The 13,317-nt window shown below is 41.9% G+C and overlaps 1 protein-coding gene across 2 annotated transcripts in view; it reads left to right on the forward strand.

Moving 5' to 3' along the window:
• The first annotated feature begins 2,789 nt into the window (after window positions 1-2,789).
• LOC118429053 (dimethylaniline monooxygenase [N-oxide-forming] 2-like) overlaps window positions 2,790-13,317 on the forward strand; it is a 16,193-nt gene continuing 5,665 nt past the window's right edge. Inside the window, exons 1-5 of one of the 2 annotated variants that reach the window (XM_035839396.1) lie at window positions 2,790-2,909; window positions 7,627-7,804; window positions 10,223-10,440; window positions 11,193-11,451; window positions 12,048-12,103. In XM_035839396.1, the coding sequence (XP_035695289.1) occupies window positions 7,657-7,804; window positions 10,223-10,440; window positions 11,193-11,451; window positions 12,048-12,103 (681 nt within the window). In that variant the 5' untranslated portion in view covers window positions 2,790-2,909; window positions 7,627-7,656. Of the gene's footprint in view, window positions 2,910-6,841; window positions 7,036-7,626; window positions 7,805-10,222; window positions 10,441-11,192; window positions 11,452-12,047; window positions 12,104-13,317 lie in introns of those variants that run through there. The other variant, XM_035839395.1, reaches the window with a different exon arrangement.

Raw genomic sequence — 13,317 nt, forward strand, 5'->3', positions numbered from 1 at the left:
GGGGGGGCGCTGGTTCGCGATTTTCAACGTTGGCTATATTCTTTATGACCTGAAAGAGATTTTGCCGTGCAAGGTAGTTTTGGCACGGCAAACTACCTTCGACCAGACAAGATTGTCAAATGTACCACTCACATGAAATAGTTGGTACGTGACTGTAGTAGCATTGCATTCCCCTTGGCCATGCCATGTGACGCGGCTACAGTTCAGTAGTTTTACAGGCCTGTCTAGTAGACAGGTCATGTTCATCAGACAGAGATAGCTACTGCCTGGACGAAAGATTGTGGTCCACTCATTATCTCACACAGGTAAGACATGTTTACAGGACACAGTCTAGATCTTTGACAAAGCTGTGTTCTGTTGCTGTGTACACTGTCGGGAAAGTTCCCGAGAAGATTTCTTTGTACTGTATTTTTACAACTTTTGGGGCAGATAATCTGTATAAATCTAAGGGATCGCATGTCAATATGTATCATTTATATCATGTGCTTCTTTATAATTTTTATGTATACTTGCATGACCCTCCTGAGTCAGGTCAGTACAATAACTTATCAGCTGCTGTCATTTACATGTAATGGAATTGAGAATCACAGAAAACTGTACCGGTACATCTAACTTCCTTCCATTTTGTGCACGTGGCCATGGCAGGATGCAGCTAGCATGAAAAGAATACACTATATCGTACTTTAACCCTGCAAAACAACTGACAGCCTTGCCCTGTCCTGGATTGTCCTACATAGTCCTGTCCAATATGAGGTCTAGAGAGGCAGTATTGCCAGCGATAATGAATGAATGCATGAATGAATGAATGAAGACCTTTCTTGCAATGGGCTAGGTACTGGTCACATGCATATGGTAATAGCCATATAATATACATGTAACAATGGAAACAATCATATACATTTATATGTGCATAACGTTATATACGTCTAATCTACTCTTGTACATTCAACTTCCTCTAACCAAACCCTTATATACCCCACGTAGGTGCTAGGTGGGAAGCCTTCCATCAAAATCTCACGGTGACCAAATGAGCATGTCTTTGACTTTGTGTGTCAAAAGAGCAGGACGAAACTGCTGCCGGTTTGAGCAACTGTCTTGACATTTACTCAACTAGCGGCCATGTTCTGGTCTTTATTCAACTTGCAAGCACGACGTCGACTTGCCGCGAAATTAAGTTAGTTAAAAGGACTAAATTTCTGCAATAGCTCATTTAGTCATACATGTAGTCACTTCCATAAAAGAGTTCCTCGGCATTGCGATTCCCACGCCCGTGTCAGGTGGCGCTATTACAGTTCAATAACTTTACAGGTATGTTGTTAGACAGGTAGTGGTTAAATGATTATGCCGGATAAGCGCTTCAAGGGTATTAACTGTGGTCCATTCCTTTTCTCCCAAGCAGGTAGGGCACAATCTAGATCATTACCCTTGACAAAGCTGTGACCTGCGTCGGAAAAGTTACTGAGAATATTGCCATGTCTTTCAGAACTTTTGAAATAACTTTTCTTTATAAGTTTTTTATTTTTCATAGGATCTAAACAGGCTCTTGAGTTAGCATAAGGCCGAATGCTCATGGTTACCATCCAATTAACCTGTGTATCAATCCAGTGACGCGAAAAATGTGGTGGGTTTGTTCAACAAGCGGCCATACTCCAACGAAATAGGGTCAGTTGGGGACAAAAAGTCACAAGATGTGAGAAATTTCACCCCTAACAAACGCTGATAAAATCTTGCTCGCTCTTGTGCTACCCCTTCATTGTATTCCGTAATCAAAGGTACCAAATCCCAACTCAAATTCGAGTCTTGGTGTGGACGGGGAGGGGCACATTACACGTTATCTCACTATGGCAAGTCCAAAATTAACATACACTATCAGATAACAACCGCAACGCCCTTAGCAGAATAGTGGCGAAATAAGAAGTCAATGTAAGGTTAGAATTTGCCCAAAAATATGTTTCTTGTGAGTCAGAATGGTTTCGAGGCAGTTGTGATGATTTACAGATTTGATTTGTCGATAAGGTGGCAGATGTAGAGATATGCGCTTGATGTAATGGGGGGGGGGGGGTATGTTTGAAAGGAATTTAACAGTGCTGTCACCCGCAAATAGTCAAACATAGATGTCAATGTGTCCGCTGCAATGATTCTTTTCTGACCCGACCTATAAAGTTCACCCAGGCGCCTCATGTAAGGCTGGGTATTTATGCCACTCAACCATGAAGTCTTGAGTTAGACACCCTTGCCTAGCCCGGTATCCAGCCGTATTATAGCTCCCAGGCCTCTTCTGTCCTCTACCAGGCTAACCCAGGCCTGCAGCAGTTGTCACCCACCCGATGTTGTGAACGGACGGCCGTCGGTACTCTAAGATTATTTCTTTGGACAGCCGCACAACAAGGAATTTCGTACGGTTTTTATATAAAGGTATAAACAGGCACCCGCACTGGCGATCGGTGGGAATAACTAACGCCGAACTATCGCGGTGACCAAGCAAACTGGGTCTTTTTGTGTATCAATCCGTTGGTGCGAAACTGTCGTCGGTTTAGCAAATGTTCTTAAGTGTGTTCGACAAGGTGCCTTATTCAACTTGCAAGCAGTGAGAGTACGAGATCGACTTACAATAATATAAACGAATTGAAGTCGGTTGTGGAGACAAAAGAATTACAAGATGAGTCAGATTTCACTCGTAACAAATGTCCGTTAATTCAAGTTCCCCCGAGCGTACCTGTTCTTTGTGTTCCGTAAGGCGTAACCAAATCCACGGTCATTTCTGAGCTTTGTGTAGACAGGGAGGGGCACATAGCATGGTCTATAACAGGTGCAGAACTAACACACCCTATAGAGTATTAAATAACAACCACAATACCCTGCAGCAGAATAGTGGCGGGATTTGCGACAGGAGATATATTGTAGTCAAGGTAAGGCGGAAATTTACCCAAAAATAAGTTTCTTGTGGGTCCAGTGGGTTCTCTGTAACGGGACTGAACTATTGTGATGATTTAGAGGTTTGATTTGTCGACAAGGTGGTACTGAAGATAATTTTATGTTCCTCTCTTTCCTATCCGTTGTTCAAAGTGGGGAGGGGGGGGATTACATGTATGTATGCCACTGAACCGGTAAGTCTTGAGTTAGACTCCCTGCAACTGTTGTCGCTCACCTTATGGTGTAGCCGGGGCGACTCTGTAGAAAACGCATTTACTTCTAATACATAGTACGGCCGTCGGTCCCCCTATAGGTGTTTGAGGAGGACAGCCACACTCGTTCTCGTCCCGCGTACGATCGTCCCATGTATATAGGGGTAGCTGGAGTCTACCAGTCCGTATGATGCAGCTTGTACTTGCATGCAGCTGTGCAATTACTACCTTAAGTTAGTGCTTCGGACGTTCAAGTGCAGGTACGTAAAGACAACATGCATGAAACTGGAAACTTGCGAGTTGGTCACCACACCACACCTGGCTGATACCGCGTGTTCCAACACAACTTGTTTTGGGGAGAAGAAATCGTCACATGTGTAGAATGAAATTTTACCTTACCTTCGCCATCAAGGTCATGTTTCGTGTGTGACATTCAGAGCTTGTGTGTGTGTTGTGTGAGGTTGTGTGGTTGTCTGTGTGTCCACCTGTAAAATTCCAGAATGTATGGATTGTCTTGATATTTTGGTATGTGGGTAGGTCTTCATGAGCGTTGAAATTATCAGATTTGGGGCCCATTGTTGCCTGTCTATGGTACAGCAGTGGAACTTTCGTTTTTGATATCTTGTTTTCAATCTTACATTCTTTAGGCCGAGGGACATTTCCTTAACTGTTGTACTTTATACATACTGTTTGTCAGTGATAAGAAATTAACCCGCCATGCTCCATTGACGTAGATCGTCTAACATGTAAGCTTAAACGAGCTTACGACACATAAGACGACGTTCTGTGACGCGTGGTTTCTTAAGACAATGTAGGCTAACCATATCACTTACAACAGGCCAGACGATCCTATGACCTTAGGGTATTGCGTATGGTTCGGCTACAAGAAAGCTAGCATCTGATTTGGGTACACCCTTATGTATTTCATTTTCTACTTGATCATCTATCAGAATTGCACACTAACGTGAATGTGGACAAATTTAATTGATATAATATGATGCATGACTCAAACGGAATAAACTGAAAGGTCTTTTTGGCTACATTTGTGTTCTGTGGAAGATGACACGGTAACTAAACTCTCAGGTAAGGACTAACCACCCTGACCGATGTGGACTACCTTCCTCACTGCTAAATAGTCAGAAATTTGATAATGGACTGGGTTGACCATGAAACACAATTCATATATTTGTCATTGCCTTTGCTTTTGCCAAGAAGGTTATATTTTCGGGTGTAACTGTGTGTTTCAGTGAACGCGTGTGTTTGTGAACATGTAACTAGAGATGTCCTGCATGGAATTCTTTCAATTTTTGCCGTTCACTGACGTCGACACTTTAAGCATTCATCATGTCTCATTGTACCTAAAATACTTAAATACTTTGGGTTCACGTGCAAATACACTTACGATGGCACAGCCCTGCGTTGGTGGTGGTTTATAGTGCTATGGAATTGCTGTTGCCAAGTCCAACCCCAAGTTTTATAGCACCAATGCGATTTCACTTACCTGACACTGCAAGTTACACGTCCACTTACCCGCACTTCACATGTTCTAACTCATGTAATTTACAGGGTTATAAAAGCTAGACGGATTGATTGACCAGTCACGGGAGGGGGGCTTACTGAGATAAAAAGTTCTAGTATATGACGACCGAAGACTCGGTATTTTCCATTTTTTCAAGGAATAACGGAAGCAAATTTTGGCTTCATCAGTCTGTCTCACCTGTTAATTACAACATGCTAGATCACAGAACAAGACCGTATGTATAAGATCATGATGTCTGTCCATTTGGTGTATCAGTGCGCGTGACCTTTACCACAGCTGACCCCCCCCCCTCCCCCCCCCCCCCACACAAACATGTAAACCTTCTCAATGATATCCCTTTGATTATGGTTATAACGAAGGACGTTACAATATCAGTGTGCCGCATCTACAGCTTCTGAATACTAGTAGAACCCGGATATTAGCCCCAGGCATTTGGCGTGATGTAAATATCACCGATTTGTTGTGCAATAAACACAAACAGTAACGTTATAGATATATCCATGGTCCGCGCGCGGCCGTTACTGCAGAGTTTGTTTATTTACAGTCTATAACTCCTTTTTCATTGTTGCTACTTTCGTTTTTGTTAGCGCTAAATGTCGACCTTTCTCTTTGTTCGTTTTTCAAAGTACTTACAGCAGCTCCGTCTTGCGATCAGCCACACTACTGCATCAGTTTTCAGCCGTTGAACAAAATGGATTTACAAAACTGATAGCATATAACGTTAAGTAAAAAAGAACAAAATCACATTGAATGTGCCCTTTCCAAAGCAACACATGCTTATCGTGATATCTCACTGGATCGTCGCCGAACTAGTGTAAATTTTAAATAAAGAGTATGCCATTCCGAACACGTTGTTTTGCCCTCATTCCGCCATAAAAGTGAATAATTTAACATCTTTATAATATGTAAGCCATGTAAGATGCTATTCTCACATAGCACTAATGTTTTGTTCAACTTGTAAACCTGACCGGAAAGCTTAACGAGGCCCAATCAATATTCGACATAGATAGATGACTCGCTGTGACAGCGTCAGCCCGCACCATGCATACACCGCACTACGTTTTACAACGTGATACACATCCATTTTCTACCGTACTCTTTCAAATATTTGCTTATCTCATTCTGAAATATAAAACACTGGTGACCATCGCTTGGTTGTGGGGAGGGGGCCCATGTAGTAGCACTAGAAAAGCAAAGAGAAAACACTGTCAGATTTTTTGTACTATTGCACAAGCACATAAGGTACAAAGAGCCTGTGTATCTGCATGTACTAGTACTACTAGTCGGAGATGCAGTCATGAAGCTGTACATGTAAATGTCACAGTGTATAAGTATGTAATTATTGATGTTTTTCAATAAAGCTTTGTATAAAAAATCTAGAAATGAAAAAAAAATTAAAAAAGAACTGGATACTAGTATTTGAAAATTATTTGAAAATGCTGCATGCATCTTATTTGAATGCCTGTAAGATTTGTACCAGCGAGAGAGGCGTGGGGGTACGTGCCCATTAACGCGTAGGCCGATATGCACCTGTCCATGCAAAACCTTGGAATATCGACTTAGCTGTGCCCGTGCATGTGTAAAACTATAGGATTCTAAGAATCTCAAGCACACTCTCTGTGTCTACCACACATACTGCTTTACGGTATTTCGTTCAGAATACAAATCAAGCCGTCTGGTGCCTCGAATCTCACACCTACAATAAAGTGCTTCATTCATCATCACAGCGGCTGCTTGTCACCATAATGACATGGTCCATGTTTGTATATAGAGGTTTCTGAATAATGCAGTATCAGTTGTGCGGCCAAACACTCAAAACAGTCAATAATTTGCACCTGATAACGGTACTTTATAAGAGCCAAGAAAAATCATATGCCCAAAGCTTTGATATTTCCTCCTTTGTCTGTGATCACTTTTGGTATAGGGCATTGTTTCTCTTACTAAGTCTGTGTAACACAAACTCCGCTGTCCAGGGCTGTAACTGGCCCTCCCCGCGGATGTTTGGCGGGCTGCTATAAGCGAGATTTAATCAGGCAATGTTTCTCTCTTTTCACTTATATTCAATAGTATGTAATTAACCATATCAATCAAATAATTTTTGTTCGCCGTCTCCCTTGCTACCCCCTCTCGTATTCACCCGTAGGGTTTACTTTGACTATCTCTCGGGGGAAATCAATGGATACCTCGTGCCCAGCGCACTGTTCGCATGGACGCAGGAGGCTGCATATGGCTCGTACCGTCAGTGCTTGTAGAACTGCATGCACTTCTGTAATGCTTCGTGAAAGTACGGTTTTTATCTCTTAGAAATAAGTATTCTGTATCGTCGGATGGTCTGTATTTTACCAGAAGCAACTGAGGGGCTATTAAAAGGTATGCACCGTCTCTTCCATAATTGTGTAGCGTGAAAATTGGGTCAGTAGCATTGTTCAATGTGTCAACGATGGTTTATTGTAGTATTTGGGGACAGATTTTTATTATTCGGCAGTGTTAGATCTCTGATTCTGCATCGTTGCTGTCTGTTAATACGTCCGTATCCTTTACATCTAACGTGTTCATTTGAAAAGACAATCTACTGTCACAGTAATTGGAGCCAAATGCAGGGAATTGCTATGTGTCATATTGATCTCTAAATCATTTCCTGACCACTCCCTACCTGCAACTGTTCATCTCATTATCTTAACGTTCTGACTTACTCCTTTCTGATTGATGAGGATGAGCTTGTTCTTTGGTACCTTAATACAAGATACAAGAACTACTACTAGATGTAGATTTAACAGTTTCGATCCTTTTCCGGCATTGGCATTTCAATTCCGTATAATCTTGCATGCGCCATTGTTAGGCACGTTCTGTGGCTATTTTCGATTAAGCGTTTACTAATCTGATTTATAAAAATAGATTGTACTATTCATATCAACTACGTGCGGTTATTCTGATCTTTGATGTTCAATTTGTACACTACAGGTAGATGTCGCTTGCAGGTCTGGGTGAAATATGACGTCATCAGACGAGAGGAGGGGCGGCATGGAGAGCACGAGGCGGGTAGCGATCATCGGGGCCGGGGTGAGCGGGCTGGCCTGCATCAAGGCCTGCCTGGAGGAGGGGCTGGAGCCGGTGTGCTTCGAGCAACATGACCAACTGGGTAAGCGGCGCCATTTTTTCAGCACCAAGGACAGCAGAAGTCAAGCATATTATGGGACTAGAGGAGTGCATAGTTATGACATCATGCATTGTGACGTCACATTCCTATATATATATATGAAGACGTACAAGACAAATTAGATTCTTGCGTAACCGTCTTCTTTATGACGCTCGCTGGGGCGTCTCAACGGCACCCGCGTTCATCCAATGTTGTAACTCGTACATATGTAAATAATTGCTTTCAATTTTTTTCCACACCACTCATAGTTTCTTGCCATTCAATAGTCTTTCTCTCCCTCTCCTTACTTCTATGATAGACTTGTCTTGATTGGGTAGATAAATTGTACGCCTGAACGTAACACCCGTCCATGGCCCCCCGTTAAGCAATCGGCGCACCAATTCATGGGCCATTTTGGGATACTGATGGCCGGGCACTGTCGGGAGTAATTGCGTTTCAGCGCCATCCGGGGACGCGCTTATCGTTCAAGAATCAATACCACCAACCCACGTACGAAACAGCACCCCAGCCGACAGGAATAAGTCTGGGAACAGAGCACCGCTGATACAGTTTACCTTTCGGTGTCAATAGTGCTTGACTGGAATCATTTGTCAGCAACGCCTTTCTAAAACTCGTCTATCGATTTATTCATGCCGTAATCTACTCGGCAGTGTGCGAGCGTTAATGCGGTCTGATGGTCTCCTGAAAGAGACCCATATGTCCTGTAAACGCGCCGTGTATTACTCGTTTAGAATGTTGTATGTATGAAATGATGCAGCAAATTTAGTGCGTTTCCATGAAAGAGATACTTTACAACGTTATGCATTCATAGAGATGGTAGCTTACAATAGCCATTATGCAAGGACGTAATTTTTCTCTCAATGAAAAATGCGACATAAACATTAACACGATTTCTCCACTATCACTGGTAATTCATTTTTACTTGATTAAGGAAAGTCTGCATACATACAGCATTCGTGTCGCAATATCCAATCCCATTAATTCAGTAACACATAACAGATGCCACCTTACCGCAGATTATTGTCATTATCCATATTCCATTCCCGTCTGCCGCAAACCGGATCTAATGCAAATGTAGTGCATGCATAATGCTTCTTCCTTCGCGCCTAAATGAATTTTCTCTACTCCAGTCAATTTCATTCGTTGTTTCGTGAAACTCTGTCTTAAATGTTGTATATACAGAAAGATTTACTGGCAAGTTCGTGCGCAAAGGCTAGTTGTAAATACATGGACATGAGAAACACACATGTAGTAGAGACGTACTAGGAAACAGGCCTGTTACAAGGGCAGTGATTGACATTATTGCAATTGTACATAACAAGAGACTAATTTAGATACTACTACTCGCGTTGGCTATATCTCACATATTGTTATATTTCTACTAAAGATTATTTGAAAGCGGCTAGGCTACGAAAACAACCATTTGTACCTGAGAATTTCAATACCTTGTGACATGGTGTGGTGCAATAGTACGGGGAGTTGACACGATCAATCATGCTTTGATCAATTTCAACCTTCTATGCTTTATATATACACGACATGTGCCTTTGTCACTAGAAATTGGGACTAATATTTGCCTATATTAGATGTCTTTCCAGGCGCCTAAATGTAGTTTAGAGCGTAAGGGGGCAATTCACGCTTACATTCCACGAAGCAATGATCATATTCAGCATTGCCCTTCAGTGACAAGTAAAGTCCGTTCGTGACTGGAATACTGATAGAAAACCATAAATTCAGTGTACGTGTACGTTTTCTGTTTCATATGTATGCATTTCTAAGGATCACATGCTAAGCTTACAGAACTGTGACATCCAAAATTTAGACAAACCTTTGATTTGTAAAACATATCTGTTCTTACATTTTCAGTATCAAATAAGCGAGAAGAAGTCGAATTCACTGAGTATACTGTCTAGTAGAATAATATCCTTGTGTTGGTTGACATTGTAAATATATGCATTTGTCAACTATCATTTCGTTTCGACCTGTGCTTAACCCAGTGGGTATATGTACAATAAAGGTCTTCATTCATCATTCAGACATTGTTATACATTGCCTTATTGATCTGACTTGGTTGCACTAAAGCTCATGTCTTCAGACGAAGTGTAATAGAAAACCAGTCACTTGATAGCCTGGTATCCAGTCGTAATATAGCTCCCGACTAGTCCCGAGTCTCTTCTGTCCTCTTCGTAATTGCGAAGAGGAGAGAAGAGACTCAGGAGCTATATTACGGCTGGATACTACTAGTAATTGCGAAGAGGAGAGAAGAGACTCGGGAGCTATCATATTACGGCTGGATACCAGGCTAGTCGCTTGAGGCCGTGGATAAGAATACAATCCAATTTCCCACTGATTAGTAGTTGAATTACTAGTCAATCTGCCAATCCTGTTAATTCTATTTAGGAGGAGTTTGGTATTACACAGACGAGCCACGCCCTAACCAAGGAGCGACTATCTACAAGTCCCTGGTCAGTAACAGGACCAAGGAGATGATGTCATTTAGCGATTTCCCTCAACCCAAGGAGGCTCCGCCCTTCCTGCCGTACACGCAGGTTCACAGCTACCTGCGGGAGTTCGCAGACAAATTTGAGCTCATGAAGTTCATCCAATTTGGTGTGCAGGTACGTAATGAATGAGATTATTGCCTGGTACATCTGTGTAGGGACCGATCACGAGTTATAGCATGGGGGGGATCAGGGGAGCAGTGGTGAATTTGGAGAGTTGAGCAAAACTAAATTATAACCTGGAATGTAGGTTCATCTGTGACGGTAGTCAACATTATGTTACAATTCTAAACCTTATATCTGTACACAAAATAAGACTTTGTTGGTAAGCGCCTTATTTTGTGTACGGATACAAAGCTTAAAATTGTAACACTAATCATAACCTGTGTTTGGTGACAGAAAATCTGCGAGTTTTCTTTTCAAATAAAACAGTAGAATAAAAAAAGGAAGCCAACTGCAGCCTAGCCTTTAACTCACTTTAGATGTCATCCAACACAGTCTTCTGCGATATATTCGAGATAAAGAAAACCTATGCACGTTATCTGATAATGTACATGTGCAATACAAGAATGAATGAACTTTATTGCACGACATTTGTACATGGTACAATTGTAAGGCAACGGTGATAAGTCAGTCAATACAATGACTCGTCTAAGGTCTATAACTACATGTATAGTACAGGAATGTGGACATAAATGGCGTATTGACATAGTGTAATATACAAGTTAAACAAGTCGGTCTGTTACTGTACAATATATTCTCTCTTTTTTATATTATTACATATGTATTGGCCTAAATACGAAGATAGTCTGGACATGACATAAGTAGATTGAAAGTACATGATCTCTGTGTCATGTATCTTGTTCCAGGTTCAGCACATCTGGCGGGCCGACGACTACACCACCTCGGGTAAGTGGCTGGTGCGCACGGCCCCGGTTGCCGCGGACAACAACAGGAACACCTCTCCCCAGACCAGCCTGTTCGGCAGCGTCATGGTGTGCAGCGGCCACTTCTCCAAGCCCTTCGTCCCGAAAGTGCCCGGGCTTGAAGAGTTTACCGGAGTTGTCCTGCACAGCCGTGACTACAGCGGTGCGGAGTCCTTCAAGGGACGCAAAGTCATGGTAGTCGGTAAGTAGTCATCCCGATCCATTCCTTGTATGACAAGATTTTCAAACTAGAACTTAAGGGGCTACATAAGGAATAGTCCTTGTGATAGGAATATTGTCGATGGAACTGAAATACCGCGCGAAAAAAATTAAGATATATGTGAAATGGGCAATTCCAGTGGGTGTTGGTGGCCAAGTGTGCAAGGTTAAGTTTTTCGCATGCACTCAATTAGCTCACATATACCGCATGCACCAATGCCTTTACCTGTCTGGCATTGTACTGTAACGTTACATAGTAAAAATGCCAAACTCTAACCCTTGACTCAGTTACAGATATGAGATACAGTGACAGGACGCTGCTGGTTTACTTAGAACGCCTTTGACTGCTGATAATGCTTTGTTTTGACTACTAGCTTACTACTTTGCATACAGTGGGGTTTCCTAGGGGTTTACTGGTTACAACATCCGATGATTTGCTGGAGAGGGGAATACGACAGTAAACTGGGTGACTTTGAATCTCACGTACGGTCTGCTTTAATACAGTCCGGCGGAGGGCATGTATATGGATGCCCTCTTTGTGTTCTTGACGAAACATGCACTGTTTGTTGTCCAAATCAGGCGGTGCCAATTCGGCCGGCGATGTGGCTGCTGAAGTTGCCCAGGTCGCGTCTGTAGTAAGTACAGCATCAGCTGGCCTTCGACACCACTTTAGAATTACACGTCTCACAAAATACAAAAATGAGACAAATTCTTTCACTTTTAGCGAGATAAACCACATTTATTTTGTGTGTGTTCTTTTTTCCCAATATCATATTTATTTTGAAGATGCATATGGGTTTCAGGTAAGGAAAAGGTCCTTGAAAAGGACTTCAACTGGTGTCGGTTTGGCTAGTTGGAGACACGCGTCGCAGTTTTGTGCCAAACATTTCCAACAGAATTTGGAGTCATATGAAGTAAAAGGGTAGGGCAGGGTCTTACACATAATTGAACTGAAGAGAATTTACACATTTTAATCATGATTGGAGAAGACCTAAAATGTAAGTTGAACTCTTGTTCTTGACACAGAAATAATGTAGCACCGAACAACGTTATCTAGAAAAACTTATAGACACTGGCAAGCAATGATTTTGCTTACGATATCAAAAACAGTGGGGGAGACAGGCTTTCGTGTTTCTCACATACTTTGCAATTTGATTTGATAAATATAACTTGACACCGCCCTCTTAGCTAAATGCTTATGTGCTACAAATTCCAAAATATCTAATTCCCCAACTATTGACTGACTTGATATCATGTATGGCATGTAACGTGCTAGGTAACAAAAAAAGCTAAACTTTTCGTAAGGAAAAAAATGATTATGAATTTATAGATAATGCAGGCATAGAAGGCTTCACATAAACGAACATAGGCATATATATATACAATGTACTTACGGAAACATCCTACTGTGATCCTTACACAGTTAAGAGCTGCTAGGGAGGCATAGCATTGAGCGCTTTCTTTGTAATTCCTTAAGTTCGTTTCCCTTAATATAAATAATGTTACATGTAAGGTAATTTTAATGTACACTGTGCTATACTATAGAATCTACATATTAAGTAGAGCTCTTGATTCAGACACATTTTAATTTATATTGTAGGGTCGCTCAGGAAGTCATAGAACGGTTTGTTTTAATAAAATGTCTTAGCTATGCGATTATAGTTCATTAATTAATAAGAGGAACATGTGTGTCCGTCTGTATGTATGTGTGTGTGTGTGTGTGTGTGTGTGTGTGTGTGTGTGTGTGTGTGTATGTGTGTGTGTGTGTGTGTGTGTGTGTGTGTGTGTGTGCGTATGTGCGTGCGCGCGCTTGCGTGTGTGTGTGTGTGTATACGTGTGCGCTTGCGTG

This window comes from Branchiostoma floridae, chromosome 13, assembly GCF_000003815.2.
Source record: "Branchiostoma floridae strain S238N-H82 chromosome 13, Bfl_VNyyK, whole genome shotgun sequence".
Classification (NCBI taxonomy): Eukaryota; Metazoa; Chordata; class Leptocardii; order Amphioxiformes; family Branchiostomatidae; genus Branchiostoma; species Branchiostoma floridae.